The 27,108-nt window shown below is 39.2% G+C and overlaps 1 protein-coding gene across 1 annotated transcript; it reads right to left on the bottom strand.

Moving 5' to 3' along the window:
* Nucleotides 1-1,619: 1,619 nt before the first annotated feature.
* Nucleotides 1,620-26,783, bottom strand: HSPH1 (heat shock protein family H (Hsp110) member 1). The gene is made up of 18 exons (XM_024755421.1): nt 26,341-26,783; nt 23,698-23,755; nt 21,464-21,604; nt 20,609-20,731; nt 18,341-18,440; nt 17,066-17,199; nt 16,390-16,634; nt 15,533-15,761; nt 13,816-13,922; nt 13,438-13,571; nt 11,035-11,243; nt 9,143-9,274; nt 6,569-6,706; nt 5,555-5,680; nt 4,006-4,113; nt 3,785-3,904; nt 3,404-3,565; nt 1,620-2,513 (listed from the first exon to the last, which is right to left on the bottom strand). Exons 1-18 carry the CDS (start codon nt 26,445-26,447, stop codon nt 2,307-2,309), a joined length of 2,580 nt encoding a protein of 859 aa, XP_024611189.1. The 5' UTR covers nt 26,448-26,783; the 3' UTR covers nt 1,620-2,306.
* Nucleotides 26,784-27,108: the final 325 nt, after the last annotated feature.

The raw sequence follows: 27,108 nt of genomic DNA, 5'->3' as shown, positions 1-27,108 counted from the left end.
TTTATTTTTTGGCCTTTCAGAAAGTAACTCTCCATCGGCTATTTTGGAGACGGGCACATTACGCTTCTTTCTGATGAGGAATCAAGGACAAACAGAAATCAAGTCAACTTTGGGGATTTTACCCAAGAAATTAAGTTAATCGTTGCTCAGGCTTTACCAGTGTTCATGATGAACTAGACTAAAGGTTTAATTTTCAAAGTTCAATTACTAAAATGACTAGACATTTTTGGAAATATTATCATAACGTTGACAATCTAAGGGAAAATTAAATACAAAATTCAGTCTTTTGTGAAACAGCATTTATCCAAACTGGTCCATGTCCTGAGGATTCTAGGTGATTACTAGGTATGATATTAAAATGTATTATAAAATAGTCAACATGACAATGTGTTCTCCCATATCCAAAGTGCAATTCTGAGGGCTGCAAACTATAGTCAGTTGAGCCATTTTTTGAAATTCTGCTTCACCTTTACAGAAAAGTGATGCTATAGAAAATTTCTAACCCTGAATAGGAAACAAACTGATTTAGGCCAGATTGATACTTCCCCCATTATCATCAGGTCCAGAGATAGATTACATTTAAATGTAAGGCTTCCAGATGGCAGAAGGTCAAAGATATTACAAAGTGGGAAAATGTTGACCACCTGGCAAATGGTTAAGATCCTTATAAGAACGTTTTACACAAAAACCAATATTCAAGCATTACAGACGAGAATGAATAAAATACTCAAGTCGTGAAACACTAATAGGCAAATTTAAAGTGCTGAAGTACGCACCACACAAATGAAGACACGTTACTTAATGCAGAATGGTTGTCTGGACTGTGGGCTTTACACTCTGAGTAACTTGAGCGCCCAGGTTTGTTCCCAACTCTGATAAATGCCTGTGCGATCTTGTAAATTACTTAACCTCGTGGGTGGTTTTGAGAATCAAACTATGTGAAGTACCTGGTACAGAGTAGCCCAACAGTAGTTATTATAATAGACTGGCAACAGGTAAAGGATGAACACCCCTAGCCGGTGAGGGAGGTAACTGCTGCACATTGGTGGGTGGTAACCGTTACTCGTTATCCAACCTAAGCACGCAGGCCTTCTCCCCAACACTGCTTCAGTTTTGTCCTGAGACAAGATTCACTGCAGCATTATTTAGAATATGAGAAACACCTAAAGCCCACCAACACTGGGACTGGCCAAAGTATTATTATGTATTAACATGTATGTCTTTATAATGGGACTCAGTACAGCAGTGAAGTTATAAAACCTGATATTTACTGATTTCCCTGATACACAGAGCTTTAAAAAACAGCCTACACTACACTAACACACACACACACACACACCCCACCCCACCCCCCACCCCCCCGTGCTGACACACACACCACCTTCAGGAGAGAAAGGCTGAAAGAGTTGTTTTTCTCTGGGTGGTAGGTAAGTTACACTTAACTTTGTAGTTTTAAAAAAGTGTACTGGAATCAACACATGCTACTTTTCTATCAGGAGAAAGTCATTCTCATTTAGAACAGTGATGGCATATATAAGAAACAGCAAAGAAGGAAAGTTGGATTCTCACAGTTTACACCATGCTGCTCCAACCCCATTTTTAAATCAGTGACAAAACTGTTTAGAAATGACACCATAACATGAACTTTATTTTAAAGCTCTTAAGAGGCTTCACAATATCAGTTACAAACAGAATCAACGTTTCCTCCACGTTACACCTTCACAAGACACTGCACTGGGTAAGGAGAGAGAAATTGTAAAGGTTTTGTTCTGCATGCTGCTAACACATTTCACTAGCTTTTGCTTTTACTCACTGGATTTTTAATAATATCAAAGCAAAAAGTGATATTCTATTGGACAGAATTAATTTTAGAAAGCCCTTATGAAATCAGACTTAGTCTTGTTTATAAACACCCACACCCACACGCATGCTGAAACGGAGAGCAAAATGCAAGAAAACTACCTTGGCGGAGCAATGCTTGAAGAGTTTAAGCACAGCCCTCTTGAATACACTTTATTTTCTCCAAAGACAAAAGTCAGTTTCATCCTCAGTGATGCAAATGGTAATACAGCACAGAGGCTTAGTATGAATTCACAATTCCACAGGAATCTGAAGTTACCAAGGCAATTTTCCCTTTTAGGATCATAAAGACTACAGACTTAAGCTTTTTCTTTTTCCATATAATACACAAAATTTCTAAACATCCTTAAAAAAGAAAATATAAATAGTCTCAGTATGTCATGTAGAATCACATACCATGGCAAAAATATTTTATTAATTGAAGCACTAAGTCAGTTTAACGTCACCTAGTCCAAGTCCATATTAATGGAGCTCTTCTCGTTAGGGTAACATTCTCCATTCTGATGTGGAGGCTCAGCACTGAAATTGTTTTTGCCTTCTAAGTCCTCTTCCTTTTTATCAGTACTCGGGCCATTTGGAGTTCTTTCCAGTTTGGGTGATTCAATTTTTGGTTTGGGTTGTGTTACAACAGGTTCACAAGTGTTATTCAACTCCTAAGAAAGGCAGACAAAACTAACAATCAGACTAACTCCGGTTCATTTCCAATGACTTTCCTACATACCCGAACCAGTACTTTTCTACCAACTCTCAAACAACTCCACTTGCTCAACACACCTGCCCGAAACTATAGCTTGAAGCCTGATCGAGAGAGATGTGAATATTCTTCTACGGTACGTCAGGGACTTACTAACTACTCGCATATTATTAACCCATTTAATCTCACAGCAGTTATTAAAAGGTAGGAATTATCATCCCCACCTACGGAGGAGAGGTTAAGTAACTTAACCTCAGGAACAGAAAAAGTAGTGAGCAAAGAGCTGGAATTCAAGCTTACAGCCCATGACCTCAAAGGCTCATGTTAACCTTCACTGTGTTTGAATATTCTTCCAGGCAGAAAGCAGTTCCTTGGTTTTCTTCCCAACTTCCTTCAAGCCTCATGCGCTCAGCAAGGCCTGCCCTGATGAATACTGACCTGGGTCCCTCTCCACCGCCCCCAGTTTCCTAATCCCTTTTGACTGTTTTCCCCTCGGCACTTAACACAATCTGATATCCTTCCACGCTTGTTTATTGTCAAGTCCTCCTCACACCGGCAGGTGACTTCCATTCTTTGTACACTGACAGTTAAACTCCTAGAACAGTAACTGGCACATGGTAGGGGCTCAACAGATGTATTTGTTGAACAAAATGAACAAATGAAGAAACAGAACTTTAACAGAAACTTACAAAGTATTCCACATTTTGTAATGTCAATAACAAACTCAGAAATCTGGTCCTGGGATGAGGTAAAAAGATTTAAGCAAAAACGGCTATGTTCAAGGTTCAAAGGATTGCAACCAGAAGCCCTAAGAAAACCCAGCAGTACACACCAGACAACGCCACGCACCTTTATTTTTGCTCTAATTTCCTGAGCACGCACGACGGGATCCTGATCGAGGCTCTTTTTAGCCTGAGCGTTCATGATGTTATTCATCCACTCCATCACTTCATTAACAGACTTCTCAACCTTCTTCATTTCAGACTCATCAATATGGTTATATTTCTCATCCTAAATGGAAAAACTTGGTCATTCTGTAGAATTAAGTGTATTTAACAGTTACATCTAACTTGACCCAATTTTCCATGAAGTTCACATGTACCTCTGGTCTCACACACCAAAACCCAATTTCTCACTTAGGAACGAACATCTGTTCACAATGAAGGTTCCCCAACTTAAACACGAGCTTATAAATCTAGGGTAGCTGCCTCGCTCTTTACAGAGACTTACATTATTCCTAAAGTCAGCTGCCATCTTGGCATAGTGCTGCAGCCTCTGTCCTAGTTCTTCAAATATTTTTGGCCGTTCTTCAGCTTCTTGAAACCGGACTTTAATTGGAGTGCCAATTTTCTAAACCCGAATGTAATAAATTAGTATTTGTCATAATTATATTTTAGAAGTCTATAATCTAAAACACAAGTCCTGCTTTCTAGGGGGAGAGAAGGGCCTACCATTAGTTCCTCCAACTTGTCAACATACGTCTGCTTAGCCTGGTCCTCTCCTTCTTCATAGAGCCAGTTCTCAGTCTCTGTGAGCAGCCTCAAAAAATTTTGATGATCCTACATACGGAACACAAGAATCAGCATTAGTGGCAATCTTTAAATTAAATATTTAAATTTAATTTAAATATTTAAATTAAATATTTAAATATTTAGTGGCAATCTTTAAATTAAATATTTAAATCTTTAAAATAATCAAAATAGTCGTCCTCAGAAGTGTTGAACATCAAGGAGCTCATTTCATTTCTAGGAAGGCACTGATTAGCTGGATTCTCTTCACTGAGAAGTATCAGGGAGCGATGAACACTGCATTATTAGCGCCATACAATATTTTACAAGAGGGACTGACACTTATTCTTAAGGCCATTCTCTCTTTTACACAGGGATATTTGAAAATGTGTGGTAAAATGCTCTTATTGACTTATAACGTTGTATTTCGGTAATCCGATTTTGGACAATTTGTACACTGAAATGTGGTCCTAGAATCACAGGGACTTTCCTGGCGGTCCAGCGGTTAAGACTCCGCGCCTCCACTGCAGGGGGCGTGGGTTCCATCCCTGGTCGGGGAGCTAAGATCCCACGTGCCTCGCAGTGCAGCCGAAAAGTGAAAAAAAAAAAAAAAAAAAAAGAATCATCTTCCTACTCGCCAAAGCAACTAGGTCTCAATTAGTAACTTTCTACTCACTTCCACAACTACCAAATACTGAAAGGAAAACTAAACAAGTTGACAATTCAATCACTGAACACACACAAAAGCCGTTCCTAACAAACTCACATAAAGTATGCTGTGATACTCTAGCTTTAGGAGGTCTAGCTGGTTTGGGTCATCTCTACCTCAGAATCCCAACCTTAAGAAATCCAGCTTCAGAGCTGAGAAAGAAATACAGTACAAAGTAGCCTCAGGATCTCAGGACTAAAACAGACTCCCCGTTTAAATTCTCTTAAGTTCAGAATTAACTCCAAAGCCACTCTAGATTTCTAACTAGCCAATTTTTCTCCAAGGCCCATCTTTCACAAATGAGCTTCAGGGATTTGCTTAGAGCCATACTGCTCCTGGGAGCTGACAAAAGCCTAAGGGGGATACTGGTGCCTGATGAACTTTGGAATGACCGGATGAACAAGTCTTATGGGATAAAGCAATGACAGAGAGCAACCAAGGCACCAGAGTCATAAAAAAAAGTCTGAGGCCTTTGAAAGCAAGGATTTTCTCTTATTTATGTTTCTAGGCCACAGTAACTGTGATGTCACAGGCTAAGAATAAAAGTGCCGAGCGGTTCCTTCTTTGATGGTAAAAACTAAACTCAGTGGGATAAACTAGAATAAAATGGCACATCACTAGTGAGCCTCTCCCTCTATGACTCTGTTTATACAACTTCTATTTCAAGCTGTTTTGTTTTCAAAGAGCTCAAGTTACATAATCTAGTAGAGGTTTAAATGTCAAATTTGATATTAAACACTTCATAATGAGATTATCTGAATAAAAACAGAGCCCTAAACATACCTGCTCACATATAAATTTTTCGTATGGTCCACACAGCTTGTCCCTGAACTCGTACACATATTCCTCCACTGCATTTTTAGCATCATTTCTCTCTTTCTCCAATTTATCCTGCATTATCATCTTACCCTGTCAGGAAAACAGAAAAGGTTAATTCCAGTCTTCTGCTACCTGTAACTATATTTTAACTATTTAGATTCTGGAGCTAACAAAATCAAGGATTATATCCAAAAAAAAAATAAATCAGTCTTAACAGTTCTAATTTATACCTTATAAAATTCTTCCAACAATTCCTACAAAGTTCTTCATTTTCTAAATACACAGAATGAGTTTTTTTTAAAACATTATATAATAAATTACATAGCTTTCACATTTCAGATTTAATACTAAGGAAAAAACCAATCTATTGCTTTTATACAATTTTGTTTTCTTTTATGTAGTTACTTGGTTGTCTCCTACTGGGATTAATACTGACCAATGTATAACAGCCACACAATTCTGCCACCACATTTTAAAATCAAGGATAAATAAGTGTACTTAGAGTCTATTTATTTACCAAATATAAATGGAATAGAATTACTAAATTTCTAAATACAATGTTCCCATCTCAGTAAAGGAAAAATGAACCTCAATTATTTCATATATATAGACTACAAAGAAGCATAATGTATTTTAACAGAAATATTTAGTGTGGCCTGAGATACCAATTGTATTGCTCTCTGGGCTAGAAGATATTAGCACCCGACTTCCTTCATAAAAACTTGGACAATCAATTTTATACCAAGCAGAATGATCTATGGTATAGATTTCTTTAATAAGGTTACAAAAATATAAACAAAACTTGCTAAAAAAAATTTAACTGAAAAAACCATTAGTTTTGGCTTCATCCTATCCCTAAAAATTGTATAGACTTATGAGATATGAGAAAGAATTATAGCCATTTATCTATTAGAAATATGCATAAAAGGGCCAAACTAAACACATTCCAAAGTAAAAATATGTAAATGAAGCACTTACCTCTGTTTCAATGTACATGTTAAGAAGGTCTTTCCCTAACTGCCAGACCAAGTTGGCTTCAATTGGCAGCTCAACATTCACTACCTTTATTTTGGGTTTTTTAGCTTCTGGAGGCTGGTCAACTTTCTTTTCATTAGCCTTGGGAAGAGGGGTGAAAAAAAAAAAAAAAAAAAAGGAGAAATTCTTAAACAGTCCTTGAATAACAAAAACCTCCCTATCATACTTACTGAGGACTCAGGAAAAATTAAAATTCCTAAAATCATAAAATTGGAAGAATGTATAAGAGATCATCTAATGTTCCACCCACGCATTTTAAATCAGGGCTGCAGTTACACTTAAACATGCCACACTTCCCTAAAAGAATCCACCAGGATATTTTTCATTTCCTATTAAATTTAAACTCTCCTGCTAAAGCTTTTCATCAGTCCTTGCTTTCTAATCCCTTTACGCAATGTTTGCGACTCCAAAAAGGCAAACATATTATTATTAAATTACCACATCTTTAAATTATAGCCTACAATCTAATGGTAACACCAGATGGATTTCGACCAACTACTAAGCATGTTAGGATCAACTCTATTCCTGTAATATACATATTTGAGGCCCTATATCCCAGCATTAAATGTGCTTTAATTACAATTATCACTACACTGATGAGTGCCTTTTAAGATTTCCTGAATTTGGAAATTAGGTACGCACACGTATATGTCTATATATACATCTCCTTATTTCTACTATCTGGCTTTGAGTAATACCGCTTCTCATTAGCAACTCTGCAAGGTCAAAAGATTTTTAAAAGTCTTAAAATGGAAGCAAATGGAATGATGTAGCAAATGCTAAGTTTATTGTCAGTTTTTCCAAAATATGTAAATTCAGGGCTAAAGAAGTATCTCCTATGGCCTTGAATTTTCCAAGCCTTTCACAGTATTTTCATTTCTGCAGGTTCCTATAAGCACAAATGACAAAGAACGCAATTTAGGAAACTCAGCTGTAGGACAGATTAGAAGAGGGTTATGTAACGTGTACCCTGATTGGCTGAGATGGTAAAACAGGGACAAGCCCACGAGGCACAACAAGCATTGACACTGGGGAATTTCGGGGAGTTATGAAGGATGTTAAAATTCTAGGCTCTTTATATAAGAAACTGGGACTTGAAAGAGGTTCAATGGCTTGGCTAAAATTATAAAGACAGAGACGGACTAGACCGCATGTTCCCCAGACTTCTGTTTCAGCGTTCCTTAGAAATCACATGTCTGTGAAGTGCTGTGAGCTGCATCCCTAGCAATGATCTGGTCAGTCAGCCTGCAATGTCCATGTCTTCTTCTTCCCTCTAGTGCACGAGAACCCCCCAATATTTTGTGCATGCTCTGGGGGCATAAAACACAGAAAGAAAAATGACACCTACACCTGGCAAAACACAGGAGTGCAACAGATATTTGGGAATCAAATGGATGACAGTCACACATATGCAGGTTAAGTCAGGATAAGACTATCTAGCCGAACAAAATTAAACCAACTACTGACAAAACCAACGTATCACAAAACGGCATTCGACGTGGCATGGACGAGGAATCCTCCAAGGGGGTCTGTAGTAATGTTCCAAAGGGTTTGACACTAGTGGTCCCACTGACAACTAAGAACGTAAGATGCTACCCAGTGTCATGCTCTAGACAGGTACTAAGACCACTGGCCTAAGTCAGTTAATGCTCAACGCTAAGTGGTGAAGGGGAGGGATGCTGAAATTAAGGAGCCAATCACTACAAAGAAAGCAATGCTGCTATACCATCATCACATACCTCTTTAACAGGAGAAAAAGAAGGTTTCCAGAAATCAGAATCAGGACCTGCAGCTCATATCAGGGCCCCCAAGGGATCAATCAGGGCTCCCAAGGGATCAATCAGGGCATGGGAGATTAAAAACCAGAACCTTTTACCAAGTGCAACGTGCATTTGGACCCCAAGGGACAATTCTGTAATTCATGTGAGGGTAAAGAATTCTGTCCTCAGAATGAGAGAAAACCAAACTACCAATGAAAGTTAATGATTTACATCCCATCTGCACAAAGAACGAAGTTCTGCAAAAAGTGCCGATCTGGGATAACAATGGAAACTTATTACCAGATCATCATAATTAATTTATATAAATTTGACAGGTAATTTGAGACAAGAAAAAAAATTTACTAGACTACTATAGCCTGTGTATTTATCATTGGATGAATTCAAATAGAAACTAATCACACAGCACCAGGATGTGTCTGTTTCAGGTGCTCGCAACTGCAGATACTCTAGCACTAGAGAAGACAACAAAAGGTATGCATTCGCCTCCTGTTGCTTGGAGCGGCAGCTATTGAAGAGAAGCTTTCAGGTCTAAAAAGCAGGATACTCAATTCCCTCAGTTGAGGTGGAGTACCTCTAACTGGTTTTAGTTGGAAAATATAGAAAATTATCAGAAAAAAACCCTACATGGAGAATACGATAACCTGGTGCTTGCTCTTGAAACTGCGGATTGAATGATATCATTAATGATCACATGTTGCAACACTGTCTAATGGAATGAACTGGAAGAGTCACTCACTTTGTCAGCATCTGGGGTTTTGTTTTCTTCTGAGGGAAGTTCAGGTGAAGGGGGAGACTGTGAGGTTTGACGACCACCAGTTTGTACCTGGGGCTGTGTTCCAGCTTCACTGTTGTCTTGCTGGCTATTTTTCTGAAATGAAAGCCCAGGCACAAAGGATGTAGAAAGCAGGTGTACTTGTATAAATTTAAAAGGTTATTGGGCACCAAACACAGTACACTCAATTTCTGAAATTTTAAAAGGTGGGGGGGGGGGGGGGCCGGGCGGGCGGGGGGCCCCCAGGAGCCTACAGCTCACCCCCTTCTGAGCAGACATTTGCTGATGTCCACTGTTTTTCAGCAATTCACGGGAAGGACTCGCAGAACTCCGCAAAGCTCTTTAATGGGGGGGGGGTGGGGTTACTGATAAAAGCATACAAACACTGAGTATTTGAAAACCTCTTAGATACTGTAAACCTGTAAGAAATTCTTTGAATGATAACAGTTAATGTAGTTAAACAAGTAGTAAGCGTTTTGATTGATGTGATGACAATCAAGAACTCTCGTTCAAGAAGCTTCCATCTAGCCTTGTACAGATATTAACTCTCAAAAGCATAGAAAGCAGATTTCCTCTAGGCCTCTCTCCCAGAAACAAGCTCCCAAAAACCTAATTTCACAGCGGCCATCACACATCTCGACACATCTCCATTTCAGTGAACTGAACAATTACATAAAACAGCCGACAATCAGTTATCTGGGGGTTCATCACCTCAGTTTAGAGAGACGCAAGACCCTCTCTGTCCCCACTTTCTTTTCGTGATCCAACTATTTACACCTCAAAAACTCCCAGCATAAAGAACAAATACTACATGTTAATAGACACCTCAATCCCCAGTAAACCAGTGCTTGCTACGATCTTTTCCCATCTTTGGGAGAAGCCTGAAACATTAAAATTTAACTACTTGCTGCCCACCTGGAAGTCTCTCATATTTTTCTTTCAGAGTTTCAAGATCCTAAGGCAGACACTGAGATATCCAGAAGCAAGGCACTCCTGGTGTATGCATATCCAAAAGGTACTAAGAGACTGGAGACAACAGGCATTAGAATAATGGTGTCTGTAGCCTAATGAGAAAGTATGTGGCCCTGGTCATTTAATTCATTACACTGAAGTTCTTCTTGATGAGAACAAAATGAAGGCTCAAATGCTAATGTTCCTTAAATGTTCTAGGAACGATCATAGTTATAACACCTTCTTCACATCTGAACTGAAACACTGTAACTGCCTACACCTCTTCATTTAAACTATTTCTGATTATTACCCAGAAGTGAACTATAACAGCTCATCTATTTGAGAGTTTCCTAGAATTCTTCTGTAGACCATGTAAAACCAGCACTCATGCTGCCACAGTCTACATTAACATCGTGGACGGTAACAACTTCTGTACTCCAGGTGGACACTTCGCCTCCTCCCTCCCTAACACAGCAAACCGTGTAAATAAAAGCAAGTAGGTTCTAAAACGCCAAAGCCAAATTTTGCCATACGATCAAAAAATGAAACCAAAAACCCCCAAAACCCACAGCATTAATATCTGCTATGTATTTCACTAAATAGCTCTTGTATTTAGTCTTTTTTTTCTTAATCAGTCGGCATTTGATTTCTCAAATGGCCTGTGTCTTTAAAAAAACAATTCAAAGAACCTTTACCCACTCTAAATTATCACATGCCAGTTCAAATAAAGCTACACAGAATTTAGTCACAGTTCACCGAACTCCATGCTGTATATTACTGTCCAATTAACCAAAATTTTAGTCACAATTAAGAAAAATATACTTTAACCCTTCCCTACCCATCTCTTAGGGCTTAGAATTAAGTCAACTATATATTCAAACTCAAAGGCTTACCCACAAACTTACCTCGGCGTCTGGGTTTTCTGAGGGCCTCTGATTCTGACACTCCATGTCTGCTTCGACAGAAGACACTTCGTTCTCCTCAGCTGGGATTTTCTCCACCATAGACGCTGTAGATATGGTGAAAATGCCGTGCGTATTGACTCGCACTTTGACTTTCACTCTAGATTTTTCTCCATCCTTCTGTGCCGAAACATTCTGAACTATGAAGCGGCCTAGACCAAAAAGAAATTGACAATTTCAGAACTGAATCTAACTCTATCAAGCTAAGGCTATATATTGCTATTCCAAAATCTCCCCGTTTTCTCTACCGAGTTACATTTAAGCCCTTTAATGTATACTATAAACACAACCTCTTAAAATAGACTCAGAAGTACACCGTCTAACTTATCATACTTGGGATTAGTTTTAATATGTCATAAAACCTTCAAAGGCAAGGGCACTCTTGTGACTTTCTGTTGAACACTCCGACACAGACGCTGTGTGAAGGCTGATGACAAGCTGTCCCCGCTGCCTCCTACCCTATTTCTCCAGGTGAGCACAACCTCGACATGGAAATCTCAGGTGTACGGCAGATGATATCGAGTGCTTCCTGCATTCTGATTCTGTAGGGCCTTTCCCGGGAATACTGTTTTTCTGACTGAATGATCTGAACATTTTCCTATGTTTCAAATAGAAGAGGTGAGCTAAAGCTTGTATCAAAGCCTGAAATTATCATGCATTATAGAGCAGTTCCAGAGCATTCCTGAGTAGGAGTTCAGAGTGCTGACTCTGACCCAGACTCTCTGGGCTTGAATCCTGGCCGTGTGACCTGCTGTAAGTCACTTTATCTGTGCTTTTGTGGTTTGAGTTGACAAGTGTTTTACACTGAGCACTTGTAACTATGGAACCAAGGGCTAAGTGTTAGTTATCACCTCCACCAATAGTAGTACTGTTACTACAGAAACCGGTAAACAAGATTAAGTAGTTTGAACCTGTTATGTGCAGAGCACTATATGGGATTTAATAGCCTTGTAGTTAAAGTGCTGTCTACGCAAACACACAGAAAGTTAGATTTGTTTAGTAGGTCGGTGAAATATACTGGAATAGACCTTCATTGATTATCAAATCACTACGTTCAGGAAATAATTACCAAAAGATCCAGTTAAAGCAACAGCATTTACTGAAGGGCATCCGAGAAGGCTCCCAGGAGAGAGAGGCAAGACGGCTCTCTAAGTCTGTGCAAGCTTCTCGGTTTTGGCGATAAAATGAAAACTGTGATGCCATGCTAAAGAGCTTAGATTTATCCTCTGCACAATGGGGACTAGAATGCAGCCTGTCAAAATTTTAGTCTATATTCGATGATTTTCTTAAATTATCTATAAATAAATTCATAAAAGCTGTTTTAAAAAATATAAACTCCCCTGTGTCAGAACACTTTTAGTTTTAAGTACTAAGAAAGAAAACACAACTGGCCAGGTTAGACTCCTTCAAACAATTTCATTATGAAATGGTGTGGGGCAAAGGTGAGCCCTGAAGCGATCTAGCAATATCGGCAAATTTTACCAGTAGCCTGGGAAAGAGACACGCGCATTGAAGAAGATGCCTGTAGCTCTCCCACATTTTCAGAGTTAACTATGGGTCAAAATAGATGGATAGTGCCAAACCTCCCCAGGAAAAATGTAGCAATAAAGATGTATTTTTTAAAAAAAAAGATTACAGTACAAAGGTACATTTGAGAAGTAGCTTCAATGGTTTCCAAGCCAGGTTTTAAGCAATATTCTGCAAGTAACATTTCACCCAGAGAAAAGGTTAATATTAAAAGTAGGTGATAAGGCTTCCCTGGTGGCGCAGTGGTTGAGAACCTGCCTGCTAATGCAGGGGACACGGGTTCGAGCCCTGGTCTGGGAGGATCCCACATGTCACGGAGCAACTAGGCCCGTGAGCCACAACTACTGAGCCTGCGCGTCTGGAGCCTGTGCTCCGCAGCGGGAGAGGCCGCCATAGTGAGAGGCCCGCGCACCACGATGAAGAGTGGCCCCCGCTTGCCACAACTAGAGAAAGCCCTCACACAGAAACGAAGACCCAACACAGCCAAAAATAAATAATTAATAAACTCCTACCCCCAATATCTTCTTTAAAAAAAAAAAAAAAAAAAGTAGGTGATAATCCTTTAAGTATAGACTGCATCAGAAAAGGAAAAATACTCAAGTGCTCTTATATATATATATACACTTGGGTCATTGCATCTCTACAGGCCAGTTTATTCACCAACAAAACAAAGAGATTTCCCCATCACCATTATTCCAAAATGAAAATGTCTTCACATGGCATCGTCCCACTCAACATCGCTAAGAACAGAAAAAATGTTCAAGTTTGCACACTGACTAAGTCAAGTCTTCAAAAGAGTAATTACAATGAATTGCTTACCTATTTTTGCTTCTGGATATGGAACTCCTTGAGGATCAGAGTAGAAAGCTTCCAGCTCAAAAGGCCCACTTCTCAAAAAGGTGAGCACTTTGGAGAAAGGAGCAGCGTGGTTTCTACTGAACACTTCATGGACGCTAAGAGGAAACAAAGGCATTCAGCTCAAGTGTTCAAGCTCACTGTGCTTTGCAAACAGAATAAACACATTCTAAGAGCTGTATCAATCCCATCTCACCATTTATAACTCAGAATGAGAGAAATATTTTGGTAAGTCTGGTTGTTGAAAGATCCCAGTTAATCAAACGCTCTACCATGAAACTCATTTGCTAATTTTTCTTTATATCAAAATAAAGTATCTGAAAGTTATTTTCTCCTACATACCCTTCGGCATCTTCTGAATCGTGACTCCAGACCAGAGATATTGGAAAAGGAACTGCATCAGTGACGGAAAATTCTCTAACTTTAAATGCTGGGGAAAGGATTGCACACTTCAAAAAAAAAAAGAAGAAAAAAAAAAAAGAAAGAAAAAGAAAAAATTTATCATGAGCACATGAAAAATTTCACTCAGCTTTTAATATAAAAATCAATTCAAGCCCGCCTGCCACAACTAAGGAGCTGGCAAGGCACAACTAAGGAGCCCGCCTGCTGCAACTAACACCTAGCGCAACCAAATAAGTACTAAAAAAGAAAAAAATCAATTCAAACAGAACGGGTAGGTTTAAATTCAAACTCGAAATTGCTTACAGTGTATGTGTCTTAAGCATAAGTGATTTATCATCTAAATACTATGGCAATCACTAGATATAAAGACAAATAGTACAATGAATCTTAGGCTAGCAACTGTTAATTAGTAACAAGTTTCTCAGGGGCTGAGGAAAAAGCACTGGTCTTTCCAGAAATGCCCTGCTGACAGCAATTTTAATTACAAGCTGTGTCACTTTTGAATGTGTATATACATCCAAACAGCTCTGTCCGCATTGCCTTTCAAATGTCTAAGACTGAAAAAGGGTAAAACCAAAATGTGCCTATTTTCAAGTAATTTTAGGAATGAAGGAAGCGATGGTCAATTCAAATTTAGGGTAGACAACACCCAACAGACCAACCGGTGGATTTAGACTTGTCACATAAAAATGACTGAACAGATGACTAAACTAAAAGTCAGTAAATCTCTGACTCTGTCAATAGCACAGGATTCTTCAGAAGAGGAGCCAAAAGAAGCTCTACTTCTACAGAAACTATAAGCTTCCGAAGTCCTGGGTAATTAAGAGTCAGTGAAAGAGGCGCACGCCACTGTCAAGGAAGAAGCAAAGACAAAAACCCCACAAAACATGAGGAATCTTGATGATGCAATGGATCACAGGCAATAGTCAGCATCTATACGCTCTTTTTTAAAAGTTTTACACAGTAGTCAGTCTAAATACTTTTCTGTAAAGAATCTACTGCTTTGTATTGAAAAAAATGTGCTAACTAGATCAAATTTAAACAAATTAACTTAAAACTTTAGTTAAAACTACTCAGATTTGACTATAATATCCTAAGTATAAACCAATACTAATTTTTTTGTATCAGTAACTTCTAGATTTTGTGCTTTTACTTTGCCAAACTTCATGCCTCTGAGCTGCCTCCTTATTTGATAAGCTACAATCAGTTTGGAGGGGGAACAGCTATTTCATCAAACCCCCTGTTAGCTAATACTCTTAGCCCTGCTAACTCTCCCCAAATCAATTCCTCACTGCACCAGACTGCCGTTCCCCCGCCCTCCTCGGTGCTCTGTAACACCCGGCACCACCACACAGCTACTCTGCGCTCTACAGCCGTGTTTCTATGATCCCCTCAGAATCATGCCTGTCCCTAATCCCCAGCTTGAGAAACACTAGCTCTGTAGTTCTTTGAATCTTAAACTTCCTAAACCTTCCAATACCTGAAGCAGATCCTGTGTCCCCACGGCCTCACCGATTTGTGGAAATGTAAGTAACCCCCTTGTGGTGTCTAACTGGGCACTGGGCTCTGCTTTCTCTGTGACCCCACCTCGATGAAGTAAAGCAGAAATGGTTCAAGGAATGAGCCCCCAGAGAGAGAAGGGCTGAGAAGGAAATACCTGTAGTGCACACCCTCTGGCCACTGCTTCATCTGCGTTGAGCGTCGTGCTCGTATCTCTTCCAAAGAATTTGGCAATTTTTTCTTTCACGGCTGGGATTCGTGTAGTGCCTCCAACTACCTCCACAGCACTCACGTCTTCTACTTTGAGCTGAGTTTGTTCCAGCAATGAATAAAGGGGAACTTCTATCTTTTGCAGGAGCTCAGCACAGAGTTCTTCAAACTGTGCCCTTGGCAATTAAGAGGAAAACTTTAGAAATCTTTAGAAAACTTATCTTAAGGCCAATATCCTGTCCTATTTTTTAAAAAATAAGTCTTATCAGCACAACATTTTTTTTTCCCCCTCAGACACCCTGAATTCCACATGGGCCAAGTTCAACCATACTGTAATTTGTTACTTTTCTTTTTCAAAAAATATACAAAGCAGATGCAGTAAGGGCATGAGGAGAAAATCAGTTCGACAGGTATTACTAGAAGAAATCACTTTTATATTAAGATTTCCATTTATTCCTTAATGTTTTAGATGATCCTGTTTTCATTACTTTGAATATTTCCATTCTCTTCAAAATATTTCTGCAAAATAATTCTGTGAAACCATTATTGAATTACTGGCCCAGAAATACTAAAAAGTGAAAATGACCCAAAAGACTTCACTACAAGGGCACTGAGCACAGAGCTTCCTAAAAACCCCCTTTGCAGAAGCAACCCTAGTTCTAATGACGTTGACAGTCTTTCCAGCAGGTGCGGTACGATCCTGAAATGTGGGCCAAGGCTCCCAACACCACAGCTAGAACTGACACGTGGACTACAGCTGCAGCAAGCAGTTCCTTCTTTAATCTGTCAGAATTCAAGACACACCTGTTCATCTTTCCCGAAACATCTTTGTCATTCATAAAGCACTCGATATTCAGTGGTAGGTCCGTGCTGTTAGAGCTCATCAGCTTTTTCAATTTTTCACACTCCTGATACAGACGAAGGAGCGCTCGAATTTTGGATTTTGCGTCCAACTTGTACTTAGTTTTAAATTCTGCACAAAAATGTTCCACTAACTTTGCATCAAAGTTTTTTCCTCCTAAGAAAGGATCAAAAGCTGTTCCCAGTACCTAATTTAGTTAAAACAACAAATAATCTGGTTATTTCAATCGTATTTGCAACTAGAGTCTTAAATATTGCTATTCAAACAACCAAAGACTCCTAGGCTCAAAATTTCTATTTAAACTACAACATGAAATCCAAGTCAGTAAGGAGACGTGTAACTACAAAACCCAAACGAAATGTTAAGTCTCTAAGATGTCTTTAATTTTAGTGCTTACATGGAAGATAACCTTAAAAAGCTTTTCTTTCCTGAGCAAGACGCGAAACGATTACATCAGCTTTATGGAGGATCAACCTTGGGAGCAACTCTTGGTTAATATCTTTACCCAAAACTCTTCATTACCTAGAAGAGCCCAGTCAAGAAGCTCAGGAGCCTAAAGAAATGACAACTGTCACACATGTAATATTTGGGTCACTTAGTTCTGATTTATGACTTTACCTTCAATTTTCCCTTGTTAAAGGCACAGGCAGACACTTGAAAAGCTGAATGTCCCATATCAACAAAAACCACTACTCGAGGTTTCTCATCCAGGCCTGGGAGATCCTGCTTATAAATTCCATAATTCAAAGCAACTAAAAAAAAATTAGTATGTTTCGATTCTTTGGTTCACATTTTCTTAGGAATTTCATTGTTACCAATATAATCACACATGCAGGAAACCTGACTGTACTTCCATTAATTAAAAGTGAACATATTTCTTTTATATCTGACTTCATACTTTGTCCCTTTCTGATTTTAGAACAATGTTCTATCACTTTTAAATATATGGAGAGATGTGACAGAGAGGACATACGTAATGCAAAAACAATGGCACGTAAACCACGTGTAACCACACACAAACAATATCAGACTCATTACACAATACTTACATTTTAACCACAACCTGCTAGGAGACTGCTTATCCAAAAAAATTAAGAATTTAATATATAACTACAGCAACTGCAGGTCCTACCAATTAGATTCAAGGCAAATAACTGACCTATCTTAAGTAGTCTGTGTTAGCTTCTTCTGAATTTTGAAACCACTGTATTTCTAAATATGTATACTTAAGAACACACCTTTATCAATACTTTAAGAGTTCTTAAAACATCTATTAAAAACATACTAAACAAAGTCTTATTTGCTTTGCCTGAATACACTACATTGTAACTGACTTTGAGTCCATCTGTCATCACAAGAAGCTGATACAAGGTCTAAGAGAAGATAAGTGAGTGCTTTGCTCCCCACTATATCCATTCCTACCAAGGTGCCTGGCAAATCATACAGCTTAAATTAATATCTGATATAAGATGAATGATCAACTCCTAACCACATACAATCGGAAAGCATATGAGGGAAAAAAAAAAAGTAAGCTAAATCAATAGTCAAGGTAGTTGTAAAAGCCAAAATCATGAGGTTTTGGGAAAACTTGTTTCTTAACTATAAAAACAATGTAAGGAAATAAAAAACGAAATCCAATACAACTAATTTAAAGGATTAAAAAATTTATATACAAGAATTTCCTAATGAAAACAGATTCATATATTTGACAAAGTGCCAACTTCTCATTAAAACAAGCATCTGAAAGGCTAGAATTTTTGCTTTCAAATCTAACACGTTTTTTAATAGACTGTTTCTACACCTACATGAAAGTGTTTGATAACAGGACCTGGTGTGTCTTAACTTTAGTTTCGAAAGTTTCGAAACTGCTACACAAAAAGTTTTTTTTCTTACCAGCTGTCATGTCATTCATGAGTCTCAAGCAGTTTAAGCCAACAATTTGTGCAGCATCTAAGACAGATCGCCTCTCAGCATCTGTGAAGAAAGAAGGGACCTGCAAACAAGAAGGGAAAGAATCTAACTTACCTAGAACACACAAAATAAAACATACAAATCCCTCACAACCATCTGTAATCAATTCACAACAGTCCAGCTAAATAAGTGCCTAGCCAAGTCACAAAACAGAAGAAGAATGACAAGTTCTTTAACTTTCAGAAACAGCAATTACTTTTGAAAAGATTGCCCTAAAATTATAAGTATCAAATTTATTATAACCAAATTTTAACCTGAAATAAAAACTAACCAGTATTCATAAGACATATTAACAGTTACTTAAATCTAACAAAAAGCTTTACATTTAAGAGGATGAAATACTATTTCCAAACGAGTCTTAAATTTCTACTGACATTTGGAAATTATTCTGCTATGTCAACATTAAATGTAATTAAACTATAAAGACTACAGGAACTTAAAGATAATACAGCTAATTCTAGCCTCTGCGCCTTAGTTTGCTGTTCGTTGGTTTTAAGCATTAATCGTTGGGGTACCTTCTAATTCAGTAAACCTGTTAAGATTACAAAAATGAAACTTTTTTGTCAAAGTCTGTTGATTTTTCTAAGAGGAAGAAGAACAAAATCAGCTCAAGGGATAAAGTTTCTTACGGTGTTGTGTTCTAGCTAGATGAATTCTTCTGATTGCTTTCCAGGACAGCACTTTAACTAGCACATTCTTTCAGAAGAGCATCTAACAATACGTTCATATAATCACTTAACTGCAAAGTACCTAAGAGAAAACTTGGTACAGTGGCTTTCGCATTTTCTCCCCAAGTTACCTATAAATGCTTCAGAAAGAGTGACAAGAGTGAAGGTGGGTCTCTGCTCACCTTTCAAATCAGAACGCTTTCAGTTTTCCATATTAGGTTATTTAAAGAGGGCGTGGGAGAGGAAGGAAGGACCACTGACTTATAACTTAATTCTTTAACTTTACCAGAGATTAATAGCATTTCTCCAAGCAATACCCAGACATTCCTTTAGTAGAACACCTTCTGTCTTTCAAGAGAAATTTCAACCTTTCTGCCTCTCTTCTTGCATATCCCAGGATGCACTGCCATAAAGGCTTCTGACAAGTCTGGACAGGCCACCCTGCCAAATAAAAGATGACTTTTCCCCATAGCACAAATTCGCCACAGAGAATAATAACGTTGTAGAGGGTGAAAATTGGTACATAAGGACAAAAAAGTATTTAGCTAGTTACAATGGCTTGTGGCTGTCTAAAGGGCCACAGTACAGGAACAGATATACACTAAATCTGTACTACTGAACTTTCATGTGGGAGAGGTGATTAGGTATAAAATGTATGTAAAGGATCCTTGGGGCAGGGGAAGTGACACCCTGTCCTATACAGTCAGTATAGCCTGGTTGCAATCTCCAGCTCACAGTAACAGCTGTTCTGAGACATGGGCTAGGTAGAAAAGAGATAGTGGGAGAGATTAGAGTAGCTCTCTTAATTAACTTTAACTACTTAGAAGAGAAAAAAAGAGAACTAAGTCTTCAAAAGAAGAAGGAAGGCCTCTCTTTTTCCTTGTTTCTCTAACCTCAATAACGAACACCTAATCTTAATGTATACACTTTTCCCCAGATCAAATCTTTACCTATAAATCAATTAACGTATTTCCTAATCCCTTACATAAACGAGGGAGTGTTAATAAACCTTAATATAAAAAAAAATGACTTTTGTCCATCGCAAATACTCCTTAATAACCTAATTATAAACTGTCCATTGAAAGTAGTGGGCTTGCCAATGCTAAAAAAAAAACCTAGGTTTTGTCACTACTGGTAGGTTACATTTTAAAACTACTTACCACCAAGAACCAACTCTCTGGTTCTCACGTGTGGATAAAATTCTGAAAAGCTCTCGTGTAAGTACACAACTGTCTCTCAATACATCAACTAACTTTAGAATATCCTCCAATTCGACCAATCAGTCTGTATTTTCAAAAAGCCTGACAGGAGATAATGACATGTAACACCACTGGAAAAGCCTTTGCAACTTCTGGCTAAAATCACCACTCAAACCTACTATGCAATGCTGCTGAACACTATGGTATAGAGTGCAGAATTCTGACCTCTAGTAGTAGGACAGCTTTCACACATTCAATACTAAAAAGTAACATGAAAAAGGCAAATTAAAATAAAACACATTGCCTTGCCGAACTCTACTTACTGAAATAACACAATCTGTTACTGGCTTCTTGAGGTTGTTTTCAGCAGTTTCCTTTAACTTAGTCAACAGCATGGCTGTTATCTGTTCCACACTAAACAGATGTTCCTCATCCATGTACATTACCTGTGTTGAGGAAAGAAAATGCTTTAAATACTGTAGTCCTAAAAGTTACATGCTAATAATATTAACTTACAAACATTATTACACATTCTCTTCCAGGAAACCTTTACTGTTATAACTGTTTAGAAAAGAAGGAAAGGAAAGGTAAAAGGAAGAGAAAAAGGGAAAGGAAAGCAAAGCAAAGAAAAAAAGAAAGATTCTTGCCCAGAGATGAAGAGAAAAAAAGCTGGGGCAGATTTTTCCCCTATCCAAAGTACTAGTCACAGTATTATAGAAGATAGTAAATTTCCACTCTAACTGAAGAGATGAATCACTGGGGTACATATTATTTTGTGTAGATCGTAAGACAGGAATGCCTCTGTAGTTTAAAAAAAGATTTCTGGTTGCATTACACTGTCGCTCTCCAAACAACTGCAAATGAGCTGTATTGGAACAGACTTTTGTTTGATACGACAACACAATCTCGATTTCTTTAAACACCATGAATTCTAAATTTTATAATTGTCAAGACGTTATGAGAAACACAAATTAAGTTACAGCAGTATATACCATTTGAATAATTTTCAAGGATGATTTAAACATAAACCTATAGTTTAAGAGAGACTAGATAAAAAATAAAAGACCACCTTGTCCAAATAAGGAAACTGAGTTACATATTTATTAAGAATTAAGTACTTTTCTCTGTAGATGAAACAGTTTCCTAGTAAGGAATCTAAGATTGCTCGATTATATTACCTTTATTCCAACTCCACCATTTTTCATTGGAACCAGATCATAACTTAAGTTTTCCTTCTCCTTTTGAATGAAGGGGTCATTGAATGCTCGGCCATGAAACCTCTTGAAATTAGACACTGTATTGTTTGCATGAGTGATTTGCTGCAAAAAAAAAAAAAAAAAAACACTGAGATTTACATTTTTTTCTAATTTCAACACCTATTAGTACTTACAGCAATTAAAAAGAAAGTCACTTGTACAACTCAAATCAGAGGGATATAAGTAACCTTCCCCAGAGCCCTGACTTTCTCCATCAATGGATGGACTTTATTCTTTCTCCTTTTCCTATAGAAATGCCAGGAGGGAGGCAGTGAGAGGGATACACACAGGCTTCAAAGTCTGCAAGATAAACTCAGATAGTGAAACTATCCCTGGAGCTCTGAACAAACCCCAAGAACTGTATGTATCACTTTATTTCATTCCTTTTCTCCCACTACAGTTGTTTTATACCTAATGAATAAATGAAAAAGGATATTTAGAAGTACTATAGTCTGGTCACTTTTTTTTTTAAAAAAAGGAGTTAATTGTTACAGTAGTCTATTTGTTGAGTCGCTAAGTGGCCAGGATACGTACTTTGTGCCACAAAATATACTGATTGCTACTTTTCCTATCAATAGCATGGAATGTTAATTATCTATACCAAAAAGCAGAAAACGCAAGGATAATTCAAAAAGTTTCTATATGAGGTAATGCTTTCAACTGCACGTACACATTTTTGATGATTAGGCTCTGGATATACAAGTCCCACTTCATAGCATATTTCACTCAAAGATGTCAGCAGTGGGAACCTTATTTAAAACACAAAAATAATTAAAAGATGAAAAACAAAGAGTTCTAAAGTTATCAGTTTGAAAATACCAAAACTGTGTACTTCTTTCTCTGATCTACTTCTTTTAAAGAGAAAAATATAGCTTGGCAACACTAGTTTTCAAATAATATGGAATATGGAGTATTTCAAACAATGTTTAAGTACTAAAATTCCCTGCGATTCTAAAACCGAGATGACATATGTCTAGTAATCTACAGGCTAGATCTAAGCCTCAACAGATTTTCCTCACATAACCACAAAAATGCAGCGGGATCTCAGGTCCGGGACATCAGTCTTCTCAACGGCCACATTTGGGGAGGTTGTTACTTCACTAGTGTCTCTCCCCTTTGAGCAGGTTACTTTGAGTGGGCATGGCCATTTCTCTTCCCTGCTTTGTTTCTTTGCTCTTTTGTTCCTCTCTTCCAACTGGCCATAATATAGTACTCCAAGGTTTAGTTTTCTTTTTTTAGCAATACTATTTTCTGTATTAAGAGAATTTTTTCAACTTTTTTTAAACTAAATAAATCAACATGTAACATTGTGTAAGCTGAAGGCATACAGTGTATGTTACTTTGATATGTTTACATATTGTAACAGGCCTGCTTTCAGTCCCTTTCTTAAAAGCCTCTCACAAAAGGGATTTTCGTATTTCATATTTATTTATTTTTCTCCCCGATCCCCAAAGTTCAAATTACAATATGAGTCCTAAAGGGAGCCACATAGGTAAATTTTCAAGTCCCATTAATACGTAAAATTAATTCCAATAACTTATTTAGCCTAATTCATCTAAAATATTGTCATTTCAACATGTACTTGATGTAAACAGTTGATGAGATTGTTTATTTCATTTTAAGCCTGCAAAATCACATACATTTTATACTTCACATGTTAATTCAGATCAGGCACATTTCAAGTGCTCAAGGGCCACATGTAACAGCTACTCTACAGGCCAGCACAGGCCTAGACAAGTTCTCCTCGTACTACCTTAATTATTAAGTAACCTGAAAACACTTTTAAACAGAGCTTCTTAGAAGTTCCTTCCACGAAAGGAAGCTTTAACTCTTAAATGAGTATCATGAGAAACTTCACATGAAAGAACTTCATGTGTCTCGTTTTTAAGTTTTAAAAATTAGATACATTAGAAGGTAGGAAGTTATTAAAAATTAAGGTTGGAAAATTGGAAAGTTAAAGATCTTATTCAATAAAACAAAAGGAAGAGAACAGAAAAAAAAATAAGTATCTAAGGGCTCATAAGGAGTATCTGCGTTACAATTCTAAAACTCAAAAATAGACAGGCTTAGGTATTTCGTATTTTTGTATGTCTCTGAGATTTTACTTTTAAAACGTCTCTCTTAAAAAATGATCAGAATCCTCTTAAAGAACATACCTGATTTTTGGCTGCAACTCCAATTGTCCTGTTTTTTGATCCAAATGATATGACTGATCTAGAAGAAATTTTAAAAAACCATGTTTTACAAATGTTAAAAGCATAAATGTGGAGGTTTTTAACTGACAAGAGGAAAATTCTAACATAAATTTCCTACCCCAAAAAAGGAAAAAAATATCCTACCCATTCTGGGGGAAGGGGGCACAGTACAGCACAACTTTGGACTCCAAAGCTTTGGTCAGCTGCTTAACTCTGAGAATCCAATCTAGGTGGCAGCTGCACCCCACCCTGGCCCCCACTCCCGTCTGCTCAAGGCTCAGAGGACACTTTCCAGTACTGCAAGCACCAGCGTAATTCTCCAGGCCCCAATTATCAGCAAGTGGACATTAACTGTGAAAATGCTTTGAATAGTTAGAGTATTATTAACTCGGTCCTAGCCACGATTAACAAAATATGGTGTAACTACTTCGCAGTTACCAACTCCATACAAATCTAAGCGTCACTGTCATACCTATTGCTGTCCTGATATATCATCTGACTCTTTATGATCAAAGGTTTTTAGATAAACGGAAACAAGTGGGCCTAAGCTATGCTTCCGGAGTTTAAACGCACAAAAGAGGGTCCTATACAGAAGACTCTACTTGAGGAAGCCAAGTAAAAATGATGCTGAGCAAGTACCACGACAGAACCAAGTGTAAATGCTGAGCAAAAGGACTGAATAATCAGTTACATTTTAAGTCAGCTCTGAAGAGATGAAGTGACTTGTAACTGTTAAACAGCCTTCTGAGCAATGGAAATGGAACGGTAGTACAGAGCAATAAAGTCTTGTCAGAAGGATGAAAGTGAATTAGGTTTTAGATTACAGGGCAGGTAGGAATAACGGTGTGATATGAGCAAAATGGGAATACACTGAAGGCATTAAATATCAAGCTGAATCAAATTTAAACTTGCTATAACAGAGACATCTTAGACCTAGATTATCTGAGCAGGTGCTAAATAGCATCTTAACAGCCAGAGAACTGCTGGAGCAAAGGCTAGAGCTTTAAAATACCTTCCAAAAACAGAACAGCACTCCGAGCTCAGACTAAACATACAGTTGCGGAACGAATTTACTCATTTTCCAAGAAGAGAATCAAATTAATTATACTAAACAGAAATTAATAGTAGCCAATGCAGTTGAGTCAAACATCTATTATATAAAAAATATTAAGGGAAGCTCCAGTACTGCCCTTGGTTTACATTTTTGAGACACACCTGTCAGCTTTAGTTTCACAGTGGTCACTATAGCCACATACATAATTTTTCTCTACTCTCCCTTGAACAACTCTTCTTCCTTTTACTGGACCAAAGAGAACAAAGATGTAAACTGCACCTAAGCATGAAATCCTGAGATACTATCTTCTTTCTTACTATACTCCGATCAGAGCCCTTCACACAGCTAAACTAAAACACTGTAGCTTTATAAAGAGGTTGATGCAGGAGATGCTCTGTGAATAGCAGTCTTCCCAATGCTACTGATACTGTCAATGTCTGGTTATCTTCTCACTTCCGTTCACTTTCATAAATGTTCATCCGCACTCAAATAGTGATAGAAGCCCAGTCATTTCACCTTTGGGCTCGATGTTCCATTCTATGATTTTTATCTTGGGATTAAGGCACTTAAAAATAAATACCTACACCATTTTCCCTGAGAAGTAAGCAATTGTTTTTATCAATGTATATGCAGGCATGTTTGCATACAACATATTCAGAAATTAAGACTCCCCTCCAAAAAAGTTACTTATTAAAATGTTACCCTTTGCCCACCCCATGCTGCTGTAGAATATACCATTTAATTCAGTGACAACATCCATCCTCTAGAGGAGTTCTAGCACCAAAGTCTGCAATTTTTCTTTTCTCTCCTTATTTAAGCCGTTCAAAATTAAAGAAATTGGAACACGATTTAGGATTCCTCTTTAACGGCTTTCATAAAACGAGAAAAAAGGCCGTTTACATCGTTCACAAATGATCCAAGAGTGAGCAAGAAAAGGTAGATTCATCATCAAAGGAGTGATTCTGTGGTCGCTAACTACAATCCGCCCGCTCCCTGCACAAGAAGCAGCAATACGAGCTCTGGAAGCTTCCAGCTCATTTCGAGATTCACAATGCGGAAGAAAAAGCTCGGCAGCCCCAGCTCTGCGGTGCGCAAAGACATGCTCGGAGGGAGGGGGACGAGCTGGGGGCGGCTCGGCCAGCTCAGAGAAGCCGGGTGGGGAAACGGGGGCGGCCGCGCAAGGAGCTGGCTGAAGCTTCTTGCCAAGAAAAAGGAGCGAAGTCTCGGGCTTGCACGCAGACCGGCCCCCAAGAGGGAGCCCGCCAGAAGGGACGACCCCGGGGGACTCGACTCCCGGGTTTCTCTTGGCCCCTCGAATCCCGGAGACCCGTCTATCCGATTCGTGGCCGCAAGCCCCCTCCCCTACCCGGCGGCTAGGCCGCCGGCATCCCGACCCCACGGAGGGCGCACCGCTCCCCACATCGCCCTTCCTTCGCTCCGGCGCTCCGCGGTCAGCCGCAAACCTGGGGTCCCCGGGATCCGCAGCCCACGCGGGCTTGCTGCCCTCGCCCCAGAACCTCCCCCCAGCGCCCCCGCAGGCTCCCACTTACGGGGTGCACCGGTCGCTGAACTCGTTGGCGATGGTCTCGATGCCCCCGGCCCGGGCCACCGCGATGTAGCAGCTCTGCGAGCCCACGTCCAGCCCCACCACCGACATGGCCGGCTCTCGGTCCGCCTCCGCTTCGGGTCGGTCTGTGTCCTCCAGCCGCCGCTTCCTGCCCCGGCTGCGCGCGGCTCCCGCGGGGTCCGGTCCTGTCACGCGGACGGACACACGGACGACCTGCCGGTCTGGCACCGCCGGATTCCCGGGAACAGTGGCGGCTCGCAGAGGAGTAACCACGGGAGAAAGCTGCGCTCGGCCTCCGCAAGTCGTTCCGCAGTTCGGGCTGTCTGCCTGGATATTCACCGGCTCGCTCACCAGCTTGCCGCTTAACTACCGACCCGAAAGAGAAGATCCCAGCGTCTCAGCCTTATGTATCGTACTGATCGGAACTTTCCAGAATCTGCGGCATTTACTCACCGGCGCCTCCACCGGCCCCTCCACGTGCCACTTCCGCTTCCTTCTTCTCGAGCCTTCTCGAAAGATTCCACCCAATGGGTGGCTGGTCCCTCTGGGGACGGCCGCCGTTGCCGTGGCAACAGGACAGCCCTTCCGACGCTATTGGCTCAAACTGGCCAAGCTGACCCGCCTACGCCCCGCCCGCCCTAGCCTGAGGCTCTTTGCTGTCAATAAAACGGGCAACGAAGAATGACTCGAAAAATCGTAATCTTCGTTATTTACTAGTGGGCGATGGTATCTGACCCTTAGACTCGAAGGA

This window comes from Neophocaena asiaeorientalis, unplaced genomic scaffold, assembly GCF_003031525.2.
Source record: "Neophocaena asiaeorientalis asiaeorientalis breed wild unplaced genomic scaffold, Neophocaena_asiaeorientalis_V1.1 scaffold59, whole genome shotgun sequence".
Classification (NCBI taxonomy): domain Eukaryota; kingdom Metazoa; phylum Chordata; class Mammalia; order Artiodactyla; family Phocoenidae; genus Neophocaena; species Neophocaena asiaeorientalis.
This window is presented reverse-complemented; position numbering and strand designations above follow the sequence as displayed.

Excerpts from the sequence above, each read along its gene's own strand:
- HSPH1 (XM_024755421.1), bottom strand. The coding sequence starts at position 26,447 with ATGTCGGTGGTGGGGCTGGACGTGGGCTCGCAGAGCTGCTACATCGCG. Across the intron at positions 17,200-18,340 it reads CATGAATGACATGACAGCTG|TTGCTTTGAATTATGGAATT; the intron begins GTAAGAAAAAAA and ends ATTTTTTTTTAG. Across the intron at positions 15,762-16,389 it reads GTTTCGGGAAAGATGAACAG|GGCACAGTTTGAAGAACTCT; the intron begins GTGTGTCTTGAA and ends TTAATTGCCAAG.